Source organism: Miscanthus floridulus, chromosome 9 (genome assembly GCF_019320115.1).
Source record: "Miscanthus floridulus cultivar M001 chromosome 9, ASM1932011v1, whole genome shotgun sequence".
Lineage (NCBI taxonomy): Eukaryota > Viridiplantae > Streptophyta > Magnoliopsida > Poales > Poaceae > Miscanthus > Miscanthus floridulus.
The window spans coordinates 12,736,846-12,757,743 of record NC_089588.1 but is presented as its reverse complement, the minus strand read 5'-3'; the positions used below and the strand labels follow the sequence as shown (position 1 = coordinate 12,757,743).

Below are 20,898 nucleotides of genomic sequence, written 5' to 3'. Positions count from 1 at the left end.
ATCGCCTTCGCTTCATGCTTGCTAATCAGTTTGTGTTTGTCTTGATCTTGCCCATGTAGCAACAAGGACATATACTTTGTCATACAACCTGTCCGAGAGTCGAAAGCAAGCAATTCTCCAGTTTCTCTTGAACAACAAAACACCAAATGCAATCCATGTACCAACCACGAAGCCACACTCGAGTCCAAGATAAAAGAATGGTATCCCATAATCTTCTTCAGTTCTTCCTAGGCCACCCTGCTTTGGTGCATGACGCTCGCTCGAGCAATTGTTTTGAAGAGGATGTCCACAAAGACCGATGTCGCCAATGTACATAGATGGATACTCTGCATACAGGGTATCAAGCTGTACTCCCGATGGAATTCTTCCTGTAAGATCGTTGTATGATAATTCCAAGTAACTTAAGAACGTCAGATTTGATAGAGTGGCTGGTATTTCCCCAGAAAGCGTGTTCCGCGAGAGGTCCAATGATTGCAGTGATCGCATTTCCCCGATCTTCTTTGGAATAACTCCAGTCAAGTGGTTCCTTGATAGATTCAAATTCACAAGCGCATCAAGAACAACTATTTCTTCTGGAATTTCACCGGTTAAGTCGTTTGAAGATAAATCAATGCTCGTCATACTTGTGTCCAAAATTCTTTGAATGGAACCATAGTTCAATTCCTGCCCCTTCCAGACCGTAGACAAACCATTAAGGTGAGAACCAATTGTATCAGGGCCGTGATAAAAACCCATCATGTATACGTTTGTCATAAATTTAAGATTTGATAGGTAGATGGGCAGAGAGCCTGATATTTTATTGTTATTTAGATCCATGTACTGAAGGCAAGAAAGGTTTGTGATGTTCATTGGAATGCTACCAAAGAACTTGTTGTGACTTAATCGTATAACTCTTAATGATGTTAAGCTTCCAATCCACATTGGCAATCTTCCAGAGAATTTGTTCCAAGACAAATCTAGGAACTTCACATTTGTCATTTTTTGCAGAAAAGACGGGAACTTTCCTGACAAACTATTGTTACTTAAGGCTACAAATTTCATAAATTCCATTACCCTGAGGCATGACGGGAGTTCTCCCTCCAAAAAATTGTTGGATAAGTCCAACACACCCAGTCTCTGAAATTTACAAAAGGATTCAGGAATATGACCAGTGAGTCGGTTGGAGAACAGAGAAAGCTGTCTTAGATTGGCGGATCCAACAGCAAAGTGACCAGTGAGTCCTGACAACAAGTTATTGGATAAGTCCAACCACATTAAGTTTGGTGGCAGCGTGGGTATCAGACCAGTTAATTTGTTTGAACTGAGGTAGAGTTGTAGAAGTGACATGGAGCCCATATCAGCCGGCAAAGTTCCGTTGAGCTGATTGTTGGAGATGTTCATGAATTCGACATTTGAAAAGGCATCGGAGAACCACTGTGGAATCCTATCAGCTATACCTGCACTCGAGATATCAAGATGGGTGATGTTCACATTCCACTGAAGCCACCCAGGAAATAGTGGGCCCATCTAGCAGGATGCAAAGGATACATACTCTAATGAAGATGGTGGTTGCCAGTCCGAGCTGATCTCAATCTTGAGGGCATTATATGACAAGTCTATATATTGCAAGCTCCTTGCACTAGCAAAGTGTTCCTCAGTTATCGTGCCATCCATTTTATTTGTATATAGATCCAGATGGGTCAGATTACTAAGCTTACCAATCTCATATGGAAATTGACCGTACATACTAGTGTCGTAGAGGTAAAGGTATCTGAGACTTGTTATGTTCCAGAACCAGCTGGTCACCATTGGATGGCGGAAGGAGTTCAGGGAGGCATCGAGCTCCTCGAGATTTGTAAGGTTCAGGTGTGGCAGCGACTGGTTTGCGCTTGGAAGAGAGTAGCCTGAAAGATGGAGGGCCCTCAAAGAAGGAAGCATATTCATGACACGAGGCCAATCCGCTACTGTGCTGAGGTTCACTCCGTTCAAGTTAAGATGTTGTATTGAAGGAATGTGTGTTAACCATGAGAGATCCGTCGAGTTCATGCCTCCCATAAATGATAGATCCAGATACTGCAGCCTTGACAAGTTGCCAAGCTGGGGAGGTAGGCCACCGTAGAACGGTATGCCAGAGAGGCTAAGGTACTTGAGATTCTTTAGAGAGCCCAAGAACTCGGGAAGACGACCCGTTGGCCCTGCTAGATCATTCCAGCTGAGGTCAAGGTGCTCTAGGTGATCCAGAGCAAGCAAGGAAGGACTTATCTGGCCGTACATACTAGTGTCGCTGAGGTAAAGGAATCTAAGGCTTGTTATGTTCCAGAACCAGCTGGTCGCCATTGGATGGTGGAAGGAGTTCCCGGAGGCATCGAGCTCCTCGAGATTTGTAAGGTTCAGGTGTGGCAGCGACTGGTTTGCGCTTGCAAGAGAGCAGCTTGAAAGATGGAGGGCCCTCAAAGAAGGAAGCATATTCATGACACGAGGCCAATCCGCTACTGTGCTGAGGTTCACTGTGTCCAAGTTAAGATACTGTATGGAAGAAAGGCGTGTTAACCATGAGAGATCCGTCGATTTTGTGTGTCCCCTCCAGTTGGAAAGATCTAGATACTGCAGCCTTGACAAGTTGCCAAGTTGGGGAGGTAGTCCACCATAGAACGGTATGCCAGAGAGGTCAAGATACTTGAGATTCTTTAGAGAGCCCAAGAACTCGGGAAGACGACCCGTTGGCCCTGTTAGATCATTCCCGCTGAGGTCAAGGTGCTCTAGGTGATCCAGAGCAAGCAAGGAAGGACTTATCTGGCCGGCCAAATCTGGTCCGAAGGTGTCTCCACCTCCAAGTCGAAGCTCGTGGACGTGGCCAGTTCGGTTGCTGCATCGGACGCCTCTCCACCGGCAGCAGTCTTGCTCGTCGTGGCGACCGTCTCGCCGCCACGAGCTGAGGACGCGGCCAGGGTCGCTGGTGATGCCGTGCTTGCCGTCCCTCTCGTGTGGTATGCAGCTCGGGCTCGCTCTGTTACCACCCGCGGCTGGCTGGAGCTGCTGCTGCTGCTGCGTGGCGAGGAACAAGCAGCAGCAGCAGAGCAACACGAGCATATCAGCAGCTGGGCGATGCATGGTGGCAACCATCGACAATAATGTCCCGGTCATGGATCTGCTGCCGACTCGACCTCAGTCCACGGTCACCTTCCGTGTAGAAGCGGTCAGGCGTGTGTCAGTGTGGTCATCATCAATTCGATTATTGCCTCTGCCTCTCATCCCCTCACAAAAGCTTACTGTACATTCCTTCGTGCCAAAAGAAAAGAGGTTCTCACCTCTCGACCGGTTAACTTTTATTTTAACTTTGATCAAATATATATAACAAAATATTAATATTTATATTACATAATTAGTATTATTAGATAAATTCTTGAATATATTTCTTAATAAATTTATTTGGAGATATAAATGATATTAATATTTTCTATAAATCTAGTCAAACTTAAAAGAGTTTGATCAGTACGCATCCCGGACAGATCGAGTATACAGTACTAGTTGATTGATTGATTGATTTCTCGACGTGTAAGGAAAAGCGCCACACTGATGGCCTCCGCGTTGCACCCCGTCTACGCGGAGAGACAGGACGCTAATTGCTTGGCTTGGGTGCCTCCTCTCCATCTGTTTGTTTCTATGGTCGTCAGCAAGGTTTCTTGTACTGTCTTTTTGTTTATTGAATTAATGTGTATGTTTATGGTAACAACCACTACCGGAAACTGGGTGTTTGCCGAGTGCTAAAATGTTTGTCGAGTGCATTCTATCGGGCACTCGGCAAAGAAGCTATTTGCCGAGTGCTGTCACAAAGACACTCGGCAAAAGAGGCAAAAAAAACACTCAGCAAAGTTTGGCACTCGGCAAACAAGAAAAAAAAACACTCGGCAAAGTCCACATCCGTTAGTACGTGTGCCGTCCGTTAGTATGTTTGCCGAGTGTCCGTTAGTGGAAAACTCGACAAACAAATACACTCAGCAAAAGAGACAAAAAAAACACTCGGCAAAGGGAGGCACTCGGCAAGAAATATATTTGCCGAGTGCTAAACCTGTGGCACTCGGCAAAGAAATATGTTTGCCGAGTGTAAACATGTGGCACTCGGCAAATAATTTCTTTTTTTCTCTCTTCTGACCTTGAAACATTTTCTACTCTCCACATACAACATGTGGTATTCCATGTTAAAATTTGGTATATTTCTAGATCTGTTTGCTATATTTAATTAATTTATTGCATTTCTAGAAAATTTTTAGTATAAGTCAAATTTGGACAGCAAGTGATTCAAATAATAGAATAAAATGAGTAGAAAAATGATATTCATGTTATTGAGTCCAGTGTGAGGCCTTAGCCGGGAAATGAAAAGAAATTTCGAATATCTTGGTCAGAAAACACGACCACGAACATGTGGCCGATTGGTTATCAAATTCTAAAAAAAGCAAACGAAGTCTAAAAATCATGAGATTTGTCATGATGTGATGATATCATACATGGAGGCTGTGGGAAAAAAATTGAGAAGGTTTCGCATAATTTATCACGTACGATGTTTACAAATCAAAACATCTCAGAAGAAGGATCGTAGCATTGAGAAAGGATCCGGTAAGAATTGGAGTCAACGTAACGGTCGAATTGGGGTTTGGCTTCAAAACTTTTTGTATAGGCAATAGAGAACATAGATTGTTTCATGTGAAATTTTGGTAATTTTTTTGATCTGTTTGATAATTTTAATTTATTAAGTGCAATTATAGAATTTTAATTGATATAAATTAAATTTTAGCTATAACTGCATAAAATAATGGAATAATATTCGTAGAAAAAACAAATATATATTGTTGAGTCAATTTGACAAGGTATTTTCAAAGTACATCGGAAAACAAATAAAAACACGTCATGGAAAAGAAGGAAAAGAAGGAAAATGGAAAAAAAAGTGGGGTTTGCCGAGTGCCCCATTTGACACTCGGTAATGCTAGGCTTTGCCGAGTGCCCCGATCCGACCCTGAACTTTGCCGAGTGCCCCGATCCGACACTCGGCAAACCTTCTTCATATCCAGCCCGGCGCTCCCTCACCCGCACACACGCAAACTCACCCACACACACGCACCTCCCGCGCCCGAGCCGCGGCTCCACCGCCGGCTCCCGACGCCCCACCGATGGCACGTCTTACGCCCGTGCCGCTTGTCTCCCATGGCCGTCCTCCTGCGCCCGCGCCGCGCCCGCCCCCCTACCCCCACCACCGCCGGCCTCCTACCCCCAGAGCTGCCCCCTGCCCCGGCCTCCATTGACGCCGGCCCCTGCCCCCGGCCCCCAGCTCCCGCCGACGCCGCCCCCTGCCCCCGACCCCCTGTGTCGCCCCCGCCGCTCTTCAATGCGTCTCTTCGCCAGTTCCTCGTCGGACCCATCGCCGGCGACGAGCACCAACACAGGTACGACGGCCCCTTCTATCCCCAGAGTACAATCCGAGCGCCCATGACCTTGATGGAGAAGTGGTCATGAGGGCGGGAGGAGGCAAGAAGCATGGCCGGTTCTGGATTGGCAACGGCACAATCGACACAGCCGGTACTCCCACACTCTCCCAGCTAGTAGCACGGAGCACGAGTTCCAGCCCGACGATACGCCCACGGCCAGACTCTACACGGTTCTAGATGGACGCACTCCTGGTTATTTCTATTTTATTCATCGTTCATTGATTTTTACATACTTTTGCATTACATTGTAACATTGGAATGAAATATTGTAGGCTCAGCTGGAATAAGAAACGAGGCTCCAGGAGGAGCTTGAGGCAAGGATGGAGGTAGAGCGGTAGAGGATGGAGCCAGAGCGGCTGCAGATGTTTGAAATGATGAGGGGTGTTTATGCTGCAATCGGTCAACCTCCGCCACCGATGCCAGTCCCTCCTCCTCAACCTGCTCCAAATACTGTTTTCGGCATTGTGAGTCACTTCACAACCTTATAATCACCGTTTCTAATTTCTGCAAAATCAATCTTTTCTTCTTTGTGATGTGCATATGTTTCTAGTTTCTAATTTCTAGTTTATTTCTAGTTTGTAGTTAACCTTGTAATCACTATTTCATTCTCAATCACTGTAACTTAGCTACTTTTAGTTTTCGCAGAATTAATTACTATTTCTAGTCGCTAGTTTATTTCTAATACTTGTATATTTCGTTCTCAATCACTATGAATGGTTTATCTCATCTCCTTTATGCAGAATCAATCTGCGGCATTGAATGAGCCTTATGACCAACCGTGGTCACAGTGACTACGTTTATTTGCATTTCTGATGAGCCTAGAGAGCGACTGTGAACAAACTTACTTGTGAATGTGAATTTTATTTGCATTTGTGATTGTGAATGAACCTACTTGTGATTCTGAAGTTTATTTGCATTTATATGTTGTCGATATATCTATATGAATTACCTGTGATGCTTATTGTGAACTATCTGTGATGGATGTAATGTTTATTTAAGTGTGGTACGTTATATGTGACCGAACCAAATAAACTAGATATATATGGTATCTTTGCCGAGTGTTACACTCGGCAAAAGGGCTATTTGCCGAGTGCCATGCTAAATACACTCGGCAAAGAGGCCACGTGGCAAAAATCTGTACGTTCTGGGCCTAAAATGGCCATCTTTGCCGAGTGTCACTGTTACACTTGGCAAAGAGGCCAAAATCTAGGCCTAGAATGGCTAGTCTTTGCCGAGTGTCCAAGATGTGACACTCGGCACTGGGCAAAGAAGCCATGTTTGCCGAGTGTTAGGTCCTGGACACTCGGCTAACCAAGGCATGTTTGCCGAGTGTCATGGCCGGGGCACTCGGCAAACAAGGGCATGTGTGCCGAGTGCCCAGGCCGTTAGTCACTCATCTCCGCGCCGTGACATTGCTTTTTTTTGCCGAGCGTCGGTTTGAGCACTCGGCAAAGTCTTTGTCGAGTGCCCGATAAAAAATACTCGGCAAAGAAACTTTTGACGGCGTTGTGTACGCCGTGTGCTGTTTGCCGAGTGTAACACTCGGCAAAGCCTTTGTCGAGTGTTTTTTGGGCTTCGCCGACACACGGCAAAGCTACTGTTTCCGGTAGTGAACAATCATGCTGCTGACTATAACTTTAATTTTTACGTCTAGTCATAAAGTAATCTCAAATGTGTCTGGAGTACTACTGCATCTCAAACTCATTATGCACCCTATTTTACAGGCACCTCTCCAGTGCGTCGTCAAGATTACAAGGTACCATGCATGTTCGTCACTAGGCAAGTAGGCAGTGGAACTCCTGCTGTAGCAGTGTACTCCACCAGGGAAACTGTGCTCATATATTGGGCTCTTCAATTTCTGAGAAATTTGCTCCCCTTGCCTGTTCAATGTTTGTAAGTGAATGTTACTTATAGTGTACTTTGAGTATGCAACTGTTTTTTTTTTTAAGTAACCGGCAGGACACAGGAGAGGACATCAGCTGCTCAATCATACAATCTCGGAACTAAAACAATGTTTTGCCAGCAAAGAAACTTCTGAATGCCAGTGCAATCCATCTTTTTTTTTTAGAACAACCAGTGCAATCCATCTACCTAAGCAACACCACACAGGAACCGATTTTGAACTGCTGGATCAAAGTCAGAGTGGGCCCACACGGGAGCCGTCCATCTTGAAGAGAGGTGGGACCCATCTCCATCTGGAAGCGATGTCGGCCAAATGTAAAATCAGAGCAATCAACCATGAAATTTAATGTGGATGTGGATATTATGTGTGTCTGTAAGTTGTGTGCTCATTCTACACTGAACATAAGTGCAGTCACCTCTTTCTCACTTCAGCAATTAACGGTTGACGACGAGCATGGAAACAATGGTCATGTTGGAGACGTGAGCCTTCCTTGATGTGGATGACGAACATGGAAACATGGCACCACAACACGAGCAAGCAATTAGGCAGAATCCGACACCAAAACAGGGACGCTGTGATCAACATAAGCACAAGCCCGAATTATTATTAGTATTTCATTTGGCCATGTCATCATAAGGTAGTGATATTCACAACTCTTACGGCAAAGGGTGTGGATATCACATTTCATTCCAAAAAGAAAACCAGCAACATTATGTAACAACTTCTGCATACACTTTGATTCATGCATGCGTTGGCTAAATTTAGTTGAAGCTCTTGAGAGTAGTATGCCAGAGAGGTTGAGATACTTGAGAGAGCCCAAGAACTTAGGAATATGACCAGTTGGCACCTCTAGTTCGTTCTCGCTGAGCTCAAGATGGTCTAGATGATCCAGAGCAAGCAAAGGACTTACCTGGCCGACCAATCTGGTTGATCGTCCAGTTCGGTTGCTGCACTTGACGCCTCTCCACCGGCAGCAGTCCTGCTCGCCGTGATCACCGTCTCACTGCCACGAGTTGAGGCGGCCTGCAGGGTCCCAGGTAGGGATGAAAACGGATCGAATACGGACGGATATCACCGATATTACATTTGTTTTCATATTTCTGTCCGGATTCGGATTCGAATACGGCTAGTGTCAACTATGTCGGATAGGATACGATTGGATATCTACATCATAAATATGCGATTTGAGTATTCGGATACGGATACGGTATCGGATGTTGGATATCCGGACTCGGATACGGACAGATCTCAACCCCTCTAAACGGATTCGGTTTCGAATACGGTCAGAAAATATCCGTACCGTTTTCATCCCTGGTCCCAGGTGACACCTTGCTTGAATGCCAGCAGGGCGTCCCTCTCGTGTGGTATGCAGCTCGGACTCTTTCTGTTACCACAGGCGGCTGGCTGGGGCTGCTGCTGTGCATGCGTGGTGAGCAGGGAACAAGCAGAAGCTGAACAACACGAGCATGGCAGCTCGGCGATCCAGCATGGTGGCAACGATGGATAATAATGTCCCTATGTTCAGCTTCCTGTGAGTGGTTCTATTGGAAGCCATGGTATGGTAGGTAGAATGGCAGGATCAGTTCCAGTGTGTTAGAGGACTGTTATAGGATGGATCGGTCAATATATGGGTCCGAGGTCGTCAGTCACATAGCGTGTTCATTCAAGCGGTCATCTCATCCATTATTCCCTGTCACCTAACAATCTAATTACTGGTGCGTGCTGGGCAACTTGCAGAAGCCAGAAACCATATACCTGGCCATCTTCGGCTTGCGCAGATCCTCTTGCGCGATCGTCTGAAGAACAAGGGACCTGCCGCCGCCGTCAGAGTCCACTAACATGAGCACTTGACTCCACTATCCCGAAGACTATAGGTATAGGACTCGAGCACCAAATAGCCGGCTAAGGCATTTAGCTTACTACGTCCCAAAGCAGGCTATAGCCAACTATAGTGGGCTATAGCGGCAGCTAGGAGCTAACTTGTACATGAAAAAACTTAGCTAAATCTTTCTTAAAGAGCTATAGCCGGAGATAGCGGAAGATATAGCCGGAGATTTAAAACCTTGGTCAAAACCAAGCTACCAAAGTGGGAACCGCACGTGGAACTACAAAGACAATGCCTTCAGGAAGGAACACGACGTAGGCACGCCGCCGCTACCCATCCAACATGGACAATGATTTTACCTACAAGATCCACATCGAGAGAGGAGGGGTGCATCGACAGGCGCCTCCAAGGAATATGGATCCCAAAGACGTCGTTGTTGTCAGCCCAACAGCAAGACGAAGACTTTCGCCTAGCACCCAACCCACTTCCAACGACAGCACGCCAACGCCCAGCAAGATCCAGTGTTGATGACTGTACATCGATCATGGCCACCACCGCACAATCCTGCACACCGACAATGCCATGGGGAGCACATACAGATCCATCCATATCAGGAACAAATCTGAGCCCCAAGGAGCCATGGAGGGGAACCACCGCAAGGAGGCTGCCACCGGCGCAGAGCCGGCCCGCACCATCTGCTACATCTGCTCCGACGCCGGCCTCCGAGAGAGCCCACCCTTGGATCCCACCAGATCCGACCTCATGGCCACAAGAACCGGTGAAGGGCGCACCAGATTGACTGTGAGGCACCATAAGAAAGCCGCCAGCCGGCACGCCTTTCTACCATCGTCAAAAAAAAATATCCGCTAGTTTTCACTTATGGCAACATTGCTTGACCCACCTGTATAAATTGGTTTTCACTTGCGTTTAGATTATGCCAACCAACTTGTAAATTTCTATTAGCATTGGCGGCAAGTTACATCATCTGTTTGTGTTAATTGTTTTCACAGAAAAAATGAGCACTGAGCGGATGTAAAAACACTGCTCAAAACCTCAAAAGTAGATATAGACATCCAACATTCAGTAGCCATATTCATCATTCATCCAACAAAAAACACGTTTCTTTCACCAAGAGTGCACTTAGTAATCATATTAAAGAATCTCAAGCATCAACAAACAATAATTGAGTAAAATCTCAAAAACCTCTACAACTAGTACACACACCACTACAACCAGATCTTAAAATGTCGAGAATCACGAACGGATGGCACAGGAGATGAGTGGAGGATGGACAAGAGTGCCGAGCAGAGGATGAAGCCGCACTATCACTGGAGCACCGTGTAACGAAAATGGCACCTAGCAAGGTTCATTAGTGATTTTGGTGATTGAGTGACAACGTGATCATTAGGACTAATGTTTCCTCTTATTTTTTTTTTGTTTCCTCTTAATTTTAATATTAGTTAGAAAAAAACTTTGACTTTCAATCTCTCCCTTTATGAATGCATTGACCATCACCAAAGCACATAGAAGAAATTTTGAAAGAAAAAAGTTATCATTCAACTGTCTAAAAGTCAAGTAAAAGTAAACACAAGGCCACCTAATATGAGAAAATACCATGAAAGTTCTAATAAAAATTCTCGGTTCCCAAATAATGGGCAAGGGATAAACGCAACTCAAGAGTAAAATAACAGACACAAAAGCTTCATGCAATCTAAAACGCACTCAAAGTTATTTCATCATTTGTCAATCACTCATCACAAGCAAACCAATGTCCTTATCAAAACTAGGTTTTCACATTCTCCCCCTTAAGGTAATCTTTCACTCTCTCTCCCTTAAGGCAACATTGGTTTCACATTCTCACCCTTGATGAGCTTGTTGACAACATCCATGCAGATAGAAATGGTTTTGAAGGGACCGTCGGGCTGTTCGGCTGATTGTTTCTGCGGCTAATAAGTCAGCTGGTGCTATTTTGTTGTGAGAGAAAAACACTGTACCATGGCTGATAAGCCGAGCTAAAAAGTTCAAGCGAACAGGACATGTGACGCCTAAGAGGGGGGGTTGAATTAGGCAATTTAAAAACTATTTCTAAACTATGGCCTCTAATTTCAACCTAAACAAAACCTATGCAATAAATAAACAATCTAATGTGCAACTAAGGTTTTGTTAAGTGTGTTATTATCTCTACTGCAAAAGAGTTATGCAACCTAGGTTCCAATCCTATCAACTAAGCTAGGAAGGTAAAGCACACAATCAAGGTACGCAATGTAAATGTGGAAGGTTAATGGCGATAGAGATGCAAACTCCCTTTTGGCGACGCCGGTATTTTTACCGAGGTATCGAGAAGCGCGCAAGCTTCCCCATAGTCCTTGTTAGAGCCCCACACAAGGAAGCTCTCGCAAGGGCCAAGCTCCTAGTCGGGTAACTCCGTGGATAGCCCCGAACCTTCCCCACGCGCAAGTGGGTCTCCAGAATAGCCTCTCCCAGATCGCTCCCCGCCATCTTCACTATCGAGCTTCCGACCAAACTGTCGCGGGCCTCGTTCCCTGTAACGCCCTAGAGTCCAAATGGCTCAGATCCACTCTACCGTTGAGTGAAAGACACCTACCACCATCCCACTTACGCTTTTGTCCTGGGGATGGTGGGATGGACTCTAGAAGCCTTATATGTTGGTCTAACCCACCCTAAACAACCAAGGTGGGACTAAACCCTCCACCATATCTCATTAACAAGCACATGGTCCACTATGGGCCAAATTCCAAATTGTGTCGGATGTGACACACGCCCCCCCCCCCTCAAAGGGCCCGTCGTCCTCGTCGGCCCAACACACCCATAACCGGGCAAACGATGACCAAGAACGTTCCCTCTTACCACACACGACCGTGCATCTAGTGCCAGCACATGTGCCATGTCGTGCTCCCCGCTGGGCCTACACACACAATGAGCCCCATGTCCGCGTCCCTGACCCGCACACATCCATGGCCACAAAGGTTGGCTCTAATACCATTTGTAACGCCCCAGAGTCCAAACAGCTCAGATCCACTCTACACGCTAAGTGAACTACACCTACCAGCATCCCACTTATGCTTTCGTCCTCGCTTCGCGTAAAAGGATTAACCCGGGGATGGTGAGATGGACTCTAGAAGCCTTATATGTTGGTCTAACCCACCCTAAACAACCAAGGTGGGACTAAACCCTCCACCATATCTCATTAACATGTACATGGGCCACTATGGGCCAAATTCCAAATTATGCCGGATGTGACATTCCCTTCGGTACATGGTGGCGGCCACACCATAAACGCGGTTGGTGTGGTCTCGCAAGACTACAAGCCCCTCCAAGTACAACAACGGTGCGCGCAAGCACCATATGGCAAGAGGTATGCAAACCTCGCTAAACACTAGGCATAATCCTAGAGCAAGCGTATAAGCGGTGGTCTAACTAGCCTAAGCACTTTGCAAAGCACCTGCACTAATCACCAAGTGATTCACTAAGCACTATGCATGCGGAGAGAACTAGAATGGTGTAGCAACACCCTTGCCATGTTTCCCAACTCTCACACCCCTCAAATGGCCAGTTGGGGCATGTATATATAGCCTCCCATTGCAAACTAGCCATTGGAGGCTGCATAGGCTTTATGCGCAGGCACCGGACATGTCCGGTGCACCCACCGGACACGTCCGGTGCGTCCACGTCAGCTAGCCGTTGGCTTTCTAGCCGTTGCCGACCGTTGGAGATTGGCCGTCCGGTGTGATGTTCGGTGCCTTCTGGCCTTCTCCAACCCGAGTTGCATCCTCTCTGGACCCCCTATCCGGTGCACCCATCCGGTGAACGCTTGTGGCTATGCTTCGTGCACACCTTGGGGTCTAGTGTGCCCTAGCTGCCTGCACCGGACACATCTGGTGCTGTAGTTGCAGCTGCCCGTTTGTTTCTTCGCAAGTCTTCGTACGGGCTTCTTTCATCTTGTGTCTTGGACTCTTGCTTGTACTTTTAGGTATTCAACATGTCTTCTAATGTCTTGCTTGAGGTGTTGATCATCCGGATCACCACGTTGTCTAAGTCCAAGTCCACTTTGCATCCTTTGAACTATATCCAAAAACACTAGCAAACAATATTAGTCAAAATAGTCATGTTTATCATCAAACACCAAAATCCAAACTAAATGGCCCATGTGGTCCATTTTCCTTACAGGTTTGAAAGATAAAAACCAAAAATTTAATCCAAGTGATAGAAATCCATGTAAAAGCTATTATCAAACTCACTTGGGATGAGAAGAACCATAAGAGCCAAGAAGAGATATCAATTAGACAAAATCTCATTCAAGTTATCAAAAACCACTAAAAGGTAAATAATAAGGTCAGTTGGCATGAGAAGAATCACAAGGGCCAAACCCCATTTGGCAAACTATCCCCTTACTTTTGATGACCTACATGCACAAGTAAAAAAGAACCACCAAGGAACAATACACAAAGAGACACAAAAGGAATTCATGTAGATTTGTTAGCATAGCAGACACTATCCATGCCATTGATCGCCTTGGCCAGCATGCGCCACCTGCTATTGGGGTCAGCATCACCGCCGCCATGACAGACAGAAGAGAGAGCATCGGTGGTAGAATGATTTTGTTTGTGTTGAGCGAGTTAGCAAGGAACCTAGTTTTGTTTTTAGTTGACTTAATTCAACCCACGCCCTCTTGGGTCCATCATTCCTTGCAATATTTATCAAAATTTGGCTCGATGCGAAGGACAGATTAGTGACCGATCACTATTGTGTTTTTCATGTAATGGCAGTTTAGTATTGAACCCAAATTGGTTCCCACATCAACATGGACAAAACAAAATTTTATGAACATGCCTGACGCCCATGAAAGTGGACATGAATAAGCATTTTTATTTACTCATATAACAAAGGAACTTAAACAGAAAGAATTACAAATAGAATATCCGCCATAAGCTATCGAATATATGTATGTAAATTTCATCCGGACTGAATCATTTCACACAAACGTGTCCTACTACTGGTGTCCCCGTGTCAAGCCCATATGTACACATCACTAATATGAGGCTTGAAACGGGCCCTATTATCTGGCTTGGGACGGAAGATGCTGATGTCTCTGTTGTTCGCCTCCTGAAGCGGCCTCGCGTTGTCCTGCAGCAGGTAAAACACGCAAAGACGAGATTTGGTCAGGCTGAGAAAAACCAAAACCAGCGTACATGCACACTACGTCAATATTGCTTTAGATTCTAGCCATGTTTGAGTTTGAACAACGGGGACGTGCAGTGGCAGCGACATATTTATTTTCCATTCCAGTAGAAAAACAGAGGCAAAAGTACGAGCAATCTTATCATGCTTGTGGACATTAACAAGTTGGCGAGATCGACTTACGTCGTGCACGGCTTCCCTGGGAAGCTCCAGCTGGTATTTGGATACGGTGCGAACCTGCAGAAAAGAGCCAACAACGCTTGAAACACAGATGGAACCAGTACTAAAAATTTCCTCATCAACCCAAGCCAAGCCGACAGAAAAGAATGTATATGATATGAGTGATGATATATACATTCATCATATGATCGTGACGCGACCAACCAACCGACGCAAGTGTGTGTCAATAATACACGAGTCGTACGTTGATCGAATGATGAGTGATGCATGTGAAAGTATGTTTCTTCCTGCGCTCTGGCGGCCGGCACGGCGGCGGAGAGCAGGAGGGCGGCAGCGAGGAGCACCGCGACAGCGAGGCGGAGGTGGTGAGCTGGAGACATGGAGGTGCTGCGCGGTGGGCGTAGTATGTTATCTTTGGTCGTTGTGCAAGGTGACAGAGGAACATGGAGGTACTTCTTGCCTTCGGTGTGCATCTTCATGCCTCCGTTCGCCTCTCAGTGACAGAGGAACATGGAGGTACTTCTTGCCTTCGGCGTGCATCTTCATGCCTCCGTTCCGTGGTCCTGCTTTCCCTCCTCCTGAGCCTTCGCGGTTGCTTATGACCTCGCCGGGCCGCTTGAGGCCTTCGCATGTGTGTCCTCCACGCGAAGGCTCGAGTCTGTATCTCTGCTGTCTTTCATCAAAAAGAGCTCGTTAGTGTTCCAAAATGGGGGGACCTTCGAGGCCAGGCCTCCGCGTCCCAACAGTTCCCCCTCCGAAGGTTAGGTTTGACGCAGGTGGGCCTCGATCCTCCGAGGGTTAGCACTATGAGCAATCCATGATGCATGGTTAGTGCTAAGGCCCGTGACGTCAAGGATGATCTGGAGAGTGTTGACGCTAGCCCTCGGGATCTGGTGAAGGGTACGTGGAGGGTGTCAAGGCGGAGCTCCCGAAGACTTGGGGAGTTTGGGCCTTCGTTGGTCACAGAGTCATCGATAGCCAAATATGTTGCTCTGGGCTATTTTCCTAAAGGTAAGGCTAGGCCTCCGGGTGATGAGACCGTTCCCAAGCCGGAGGGTAGTGAAGCGGTTGTCTTCAGGGATTTCTTCGTCGCACCCCCCGGTGGTCTTCCTGAGGCAGGTGTTGGAGTCTTTTAAAGTGCAGCTGCACCATCTAACCCTTAATGGTATTCTGGCGCTGGCTAAGTTCTGCTGGGCATGTGAGTCTTATGGGTCCGAGCCTGATTTGGACTGCTTCTGTGCTCATTATGAGCTGCAATGACAGCCGAAGAAGATTACTATCGATGCGGTGGTTCATGAGGCACAATTCGGCAGCTGCGCCTTTATGCCTAGGAGGCCTTCGAGGAAGGAGGAGAAGCAGGAGACGATGGCTCAGCGGAACCGATGGCCCAACGACTGGCCGCGCTACTGGTTCTATGTAAGGACTCCATTCACGAGGACGAAGGATGTGCGAGGGAACGAGGCCGTGCAGTTCCCCCTTGCGTCCGAGATGGAAGAGATGAGGCCTTTGAGTCGGGTGACTCCTAATGACGATAAGGCCCGTCAGGAGTGCGAGAAAGCCTTCGGTTATGCAGCTCGGTATAGCGGAGGCCGGGATTTGGTGGAGGAGTTTGCTGCTGCTGATTTCTGGCCTCTTGGGAGGAACACTAGGCCTTCGATGACATTGGAGAAGGATAAGCTGCCAATCTTTGGCGAGAGGGACGCGCCGCGAGAGGGAGGGTGTGCCCTTCCCCCGATTCGGTCATCATCGCGCCAAAGGTGATACTGACGCCGCTATAATTGCGCATGCTGAAGCTGCAGCCATCAAGATTCTTGGCGAAATCTCGGAGCATGAGTATATTGCACGCAAGGCTGTTGGGGGCGAGATGCCCCACTTGAACATGGTGTTCGAGGAACTTGGGATGAAATATGGTGAGCGGGAGGTTCTTGAGAAGATACTGAAGTCTGTTTAGAAGGAAACTAAAGCTTCTAGGAAAGCTGCGAAGGTCCCGGTGTTGAAGAACACTACCGGAAGGGCCGAGCAGAGGAAGAGGAAAGCTGCTGTAGCCCCCAAGCCTTCGGTGAAAAGGCCCAAGGTTCTAAGCGCTGATACTTCTAAACTGTCCTCGCCGAAGGCTACTGAAACAGAGTCCGAGGCGAGTGCTGCTGCTAAGCTTCTAGAGTTGGCTAAGGTGCCTACCTCGGAGGCCGCATTTGCTGGAGCCTGGGTGGTGCGGTTGCTGCCTGTGTGCCTGCCGTTGCGCCGATGCCCTAGATATTTGGGCCTAGGGCCGATGAGTTCAGCTCTGATGAGGATGTAGAGGATGAAGACGCTGCGGGGTTGGTTGCGTTTGATGCCAGCGATGCGAAGTCTGATGGTCGGATTCGCTCCGTGAAGGCGTCGTTGCTAGCAAAGAGCGATGCCGAGTCTGATGACCCGGTGCGTCCTGAGAAGGTTTTAGAGCCGAAGGCTGTTCCTGATGATGGTGCTGAAAATGAATCCACAAATCGAGGTAGCGAGTTATGGAGGCTTGGGGCGGCTGGGGTGGCTTTCCTACTCAAACAGGGTCTAATTCGATGGCTTGTCCAGGAGCCGGCTTCAAGGCAGCCGGTGCCGGAGGGGATGCTGCGGTAGCCTCGGCGACTTTCGAAGACAGACCAGTTTTTTTTTTTTTTTTGAGAACACGCTTATGCGCGTATTTCATTAAGAAGCTAAGAGTTTCGAAAACAAGGTAACAGAAACTTGGTAACAAAAACGTTACCAAGCCACCTAGTACTACTGGATCCAAAGGTAAGACACTACATTGTTACAAAAGATAGCTACCAGCACAGCGGCGCTCAAGCTGAAGCACGCGCGAGCAGCCTGGAAAGGTGGGCGTTCCCGGCCGCACACCACCTCTCCGCTTCCTCCTTGATCAACATGGCCAGCCTTGGCGGCGAGTTTGCACCAGCCTGGAACGTCCTATGGTTCCGCTCCTTCCACAAGCTCCACCCAAGCAGTAAAACGAAGGAGTCGAACCCCCTGCGAAAGAACTTCGGGACGAGCTTTCTATTGCCAATCCACCGCTCCATGGCCCGAGCTCCCCAGTAGCCATCCAGATTGATGTGTACTCTTGACAAGCAGATGAGCCACACTTCTCTACTAAAACAGCAACCCAAAATGATATGGTCTAGGGTCTCAGGCTCTTGATCGCAGAAAATGCAAAGGTTTGAATCTTGCAAACCATGGCGGAAGCGGCGATCCCCGGTCCAGCAGCGGTTGTGCATGGCTAGCCAGTAAAAGAAGCGAACTCTTGGCGGGGCAGGTGTTTTCCAGATGAACTTTGCACCAAAGACCGTGGAGGATCCAAAGAACATTGCTCCATAAGCTGAGGCAGAAGAGTACCTTTGGTCCGGCGAGGGCGTCCAACAGAACGTGTCTGGCTCCAGCGATAGCTGCACCTCCTCCAGGAGGTCGCAGATACGTGATATGTCCAGCAGCATCTGCATAGAAGCTGGCCCCCAGATGTGACGCACCCAGGCATTTCCGGGCAGGGCCTCCGCCACCGTTGCCCGTCGACGCCTCCTCCCAACTGCAGCAAACGCAGTAGGTGCCTCGCGCTCCAGGCTGCTACCATTGAGCCAACGATCCGTCCAGAAGAACGTGGATCGGCCGTTCCCCAAGCGGTGCAGCGTTGCGGCCTGAAAGAGCGCCAGCACAGCATGCTCTCCAGACGCCGGCGCTCGGCCGCTAAGTCTGTCCTTCCACACCCAGCGAACTCGGAGTGCAACCCCTGCCTTTCGCAAGTCAGTGACACCGAGCCCACCTAACACTTTGGGTCGGCACACCTTGAGCCAAGCCACCTTACATTTTCCTCCCGCCACAGTGTCTGTGCCAGCCCAAATAAAACCCCTCCGTAGCTTATCAATCATCTCAATTGCCCACGTTGTAAGGCACAAGGCGATGGAAGTGTGTACAAGTATGGCCGAAAGGGTGGATTTGACAAGTTCCGTGCGTCCAGCAGCATTTAGAAGATTACCTTTCCAAGCTGGTATTCTTGCAGCCACTTTATTAATGAGAGCCTGCTCATCTGCTCTCTTGAGCCGGTGCACCGAAAGTGGCACTCCCAGGTAGCAACATGGGAACGGTACTATCTTGCAAGCAAGAATGCGCTGCACTCTGTCCATATCTTCCTCGGAGCAGTGAATTGGTGTAGCCATACTTTTGTCGAGGTTGGAGAAGAGCCCAGAGGCAAGGCCGAAGATGGACAAGGCTCCTTTGATTGACAACAGATCACTCTCATATGGGACTACAAAAATGACCAAGTCATCGGCATATAAACTGACTCTGGCCCCTAGAATTCCAGCTAGCGGTGTGAGGTAACCGTGTTCTTCGACCCAGGTCAGGAAGGAGTTGAGTACCTCCATGACCAAAATGAACAGCATCGGCGACAGAGGGTCTCCTTGCCGTAGCCCCCTAGCATGACACACCCTCCGCCCTGGCTTGCCGTTGAGGAGAATCCTTGTGCTTGCCGTAGACAGAAGCATAGTCATCCAGTTCCTCCATCTCAGCCCAAAGCCCATATGCTGTAGCACCTCCAGAAGGAAAACCCATGCAACCGAATCAAACGCTTTGGCCACATCCACCTTGAGCAAAACACATGTCATCTTCAATTTGTGCAAGGATTTGCATGTGAGTTGAACATCCCTAACATTGTCATGTATGCTTCGGCCCTTGATGAACGCACTCTGATTATTCCTGACCAGATCTCCTAGAACAGTTGCCAATCTGTTGGCCAGGCACTTCGTTATGAGCTTTCCAAAACTGTGCATAAGACTAATGGGACGATAGTCACAAATCTCGGTGGAGTGGTCTTTCTTCTTGAGTAGCACCATGAAAGCCTCGTTAACAGCATGGAAGCTGCAGTGATCCAGTGACCAGAAAGCATGTAACGCGTTCATGATGTCCGGTTTGATCACCTCCCACGCAGATTTGTAGAAGAGACCAGTTAGCCCATCAGGTCCGGGGGCCTTGTCATTCGGCAGTTCCTTGACCACCCGTGTTACCTCTTCTTCAGTGAACATAACCTCCAAAGGCTGAGCATCCACAGACCGGACCCCCAAGGCGGCCAGGTCCAGCCTCCTGGACCGCACGAAATCTGTACCCAGGATCGAGTTGTAGTGGTCATACAAAGCATCTGCCATGGAGTTGTCAGAAACCACCTCAGTACCTTGAACAGACAGAGAGACAATGCGGTTCTGTCGCTGTCGATGGCAGGCCTGAAGATGGAAGAAGCGGGTATTTGTGTCCCCCTCCCTTAAGAAAGTTACTCTCGAGCGTTGCCTGGCAATCGTGCGTGACAAAGACGCCAGCCCAAGAACTCTGACCTTCAGCATGCTGTGCATATCTTGTTCCCAAACCTGGAGCTGCCGCTTTTCTTGCTCCTCATCAAAGCGTAGGATGATCTCCTTTGCCATGGCTGGCTGCAGCCTTATGCTACCCACTTTGGAGGAGCTCCAACGTTTCAGATCCGTCGCCACCATCCTAAATTTCTGGTCGAGCAAACGAAAAGGGTTGGATACAGGCTGGGGCGCCAACCAAGCAGCTGTGACAACCTCCATGAACCCCTAAACCTTGGGCCAGAAAGACTCAAACCGAAATCTCGGTTTCGTTCCAGACTGTGCATCGATGAGCAGCAATAAGGGACAATGATCCGAACAGTCAGAGGATAGCGCCTTCAAAGCATGAGAAGGGAACAAAGCCAGCCATTGTGCGTTCACAAAGACCCTGTCCAAATGCACCAGGGTAGGGATCTGGCGTCGATTGGACCAGGTAAACGCCCGCCCATAAAGCTCAACCTCCTCCAGCTACGCTTGATTTAAAAACCTTCTGAATCTCCTCATATTTCTTCTGTCCAATCGATCATTGTTCTTGTCACATGCCCGATAGATCATATTAAAATCCCCCGCCACCAGCCATGGCCCAGGTGCGGCATTCTTGAGTTGCATTAGTTCATTAAGAAAGTCCACTTTGTCATCATCTTTCTGCGGCCCATAAACGCCCACAAAGCTCCAAGGGCTGGGCAAAGCCCCCTGCATTTGAAAAGTTGCCGCCAAACTGAAACGGCCCAGTTTCGGCAGTGAGGTCTGCCAGATCTCCCTGTCCTAGGCTAGAAGGATTCCACCAGCAACCCCAACAGCAGGCAAAAACAAATAGTCATAAGGCGGACCTAAGAACTCCAAAGCAGTTGCATTACAGATGTTGGAGAGCTTGGTCTCCTGAACACAAATTAAGGAGGGGCGATGAGCGATGATCAGTTCGCGCAGAACGTTGCGCCGTGCACGCTCGTTGAGGCCGCGCACGTTCCAAACCAG

General features: G+C 48.1%; 3 protein-coding genes across 3 annotated transcripts; all 3 read right to left on the bottom strand.

Annotated features, from left to right (window-relative positions):
• Positions 1-21: 21 nt before the first annotated feature.
• LOC136479254 (receptor-like protein EIX2) lies at positions 22-1,506 on the bottom strand. The gene has a single exon (XM_066477181.1). The coding sequence runs from the start codon at positions 1,504-1,506 to the stop codon at positions 22-24; it is 1,485 nt and encodes a 494-aa protein (XP_066333278.1).
• On the bottom strand, positions 1,507-9,203 carry LOC136479253 (receptor-like protein EIX1). Its single transcript, XM_066477179.1, has 3 exons — positions 9,111-9,203; positions 8,689-8,778; positions 1,507-2,946 (listed from the first exon to the last, which is right to left on the bottom strand). The coding sequence occupies exons 1-3, from the start codon at positions 9,201-9,203 to the stop codon at positions 1,507-1,509; spliced, it is 1,623 nt and encodes a 540-aa protein (XP_066333276.1).
• Positions 9,204-9,484: 281 nt separating this feature from the next.
• LOC136479252 (uncharacterized) lies at positions 9,485-20,145 on the bottom strand. Its single transcript, XM_066477178.1, has 4 exons — positions 17,441-20,145; positions 15,606-15,676; positions 12,957-12,982; positions 9,485-10,027 (listed from the first exon to the last, which is right to left on the bottom strand). The coding sequence occupies exons 1-4, from the start codon at positions 20,143-20,145 to the stop codon at positions 9,485-9,487; spliced, it is 3,345 nt and encodes a 1,114-aa protein (XP_066333275.1).
• Positions 20,146-20,898: the final 753 nt, after the last annotated feature.

Excerpts from the sequence above, each read along its gene's own strand:
- LOC136479254 (XM_066477181.1), bottom strand. The coding sequence starts at position 1,506 with ATGGGCCCACTATTTCCTGGGTGGCTTCAGTGGAATGTGAACATCACC.
- LOC136479253 (XM_066477179.1), bottom strand. The coding sequence starts at position 9,203 with ATGTTAGTGGACTCTGACGGCGGCGGCAGGTCCCTTGTTCTTCAGACG. Across the intron at positions 8,779-9,110 it reads CGAAGATGGCCAGGTATATG|CAGCAGCCCCAGCCAGCCGC; the intron begins GTTTCTGGCTTC and ends ACGCATGCACAG. Across the intron at positions 2,947-8,688 it reads TGCTGGCATTCAAGCAAGGT|CACGGCATCACCAGCGACCC; the intron begins GTCACCTGGGAC and ends AGGGACGGCAAG.
- LOC136479252 (XM_066477178.1), bottom strand. The coding sequence starts at position 20,145 with ATGGAGGTTGTCACAGCTGCTTGGTTGGCGCCCCAGCCTGTATCCAAC. Across the intron at positions 12,983-15,605 it reads TACCCTCCGGCTTGGGAACG|AGAGGATGCAACTCGGGTTG; the intron begins GTCTCATCACCC and ends TAGGGGGTCCAG. Across the intron at positions 10,028-12,956 it reads TGCAACTCGGGTTGGAGAAG|AAAGGCGTGCCGGCTGGCGG; the intron begins GCCAGAAGGCAC and ends TGACGATGGTAG.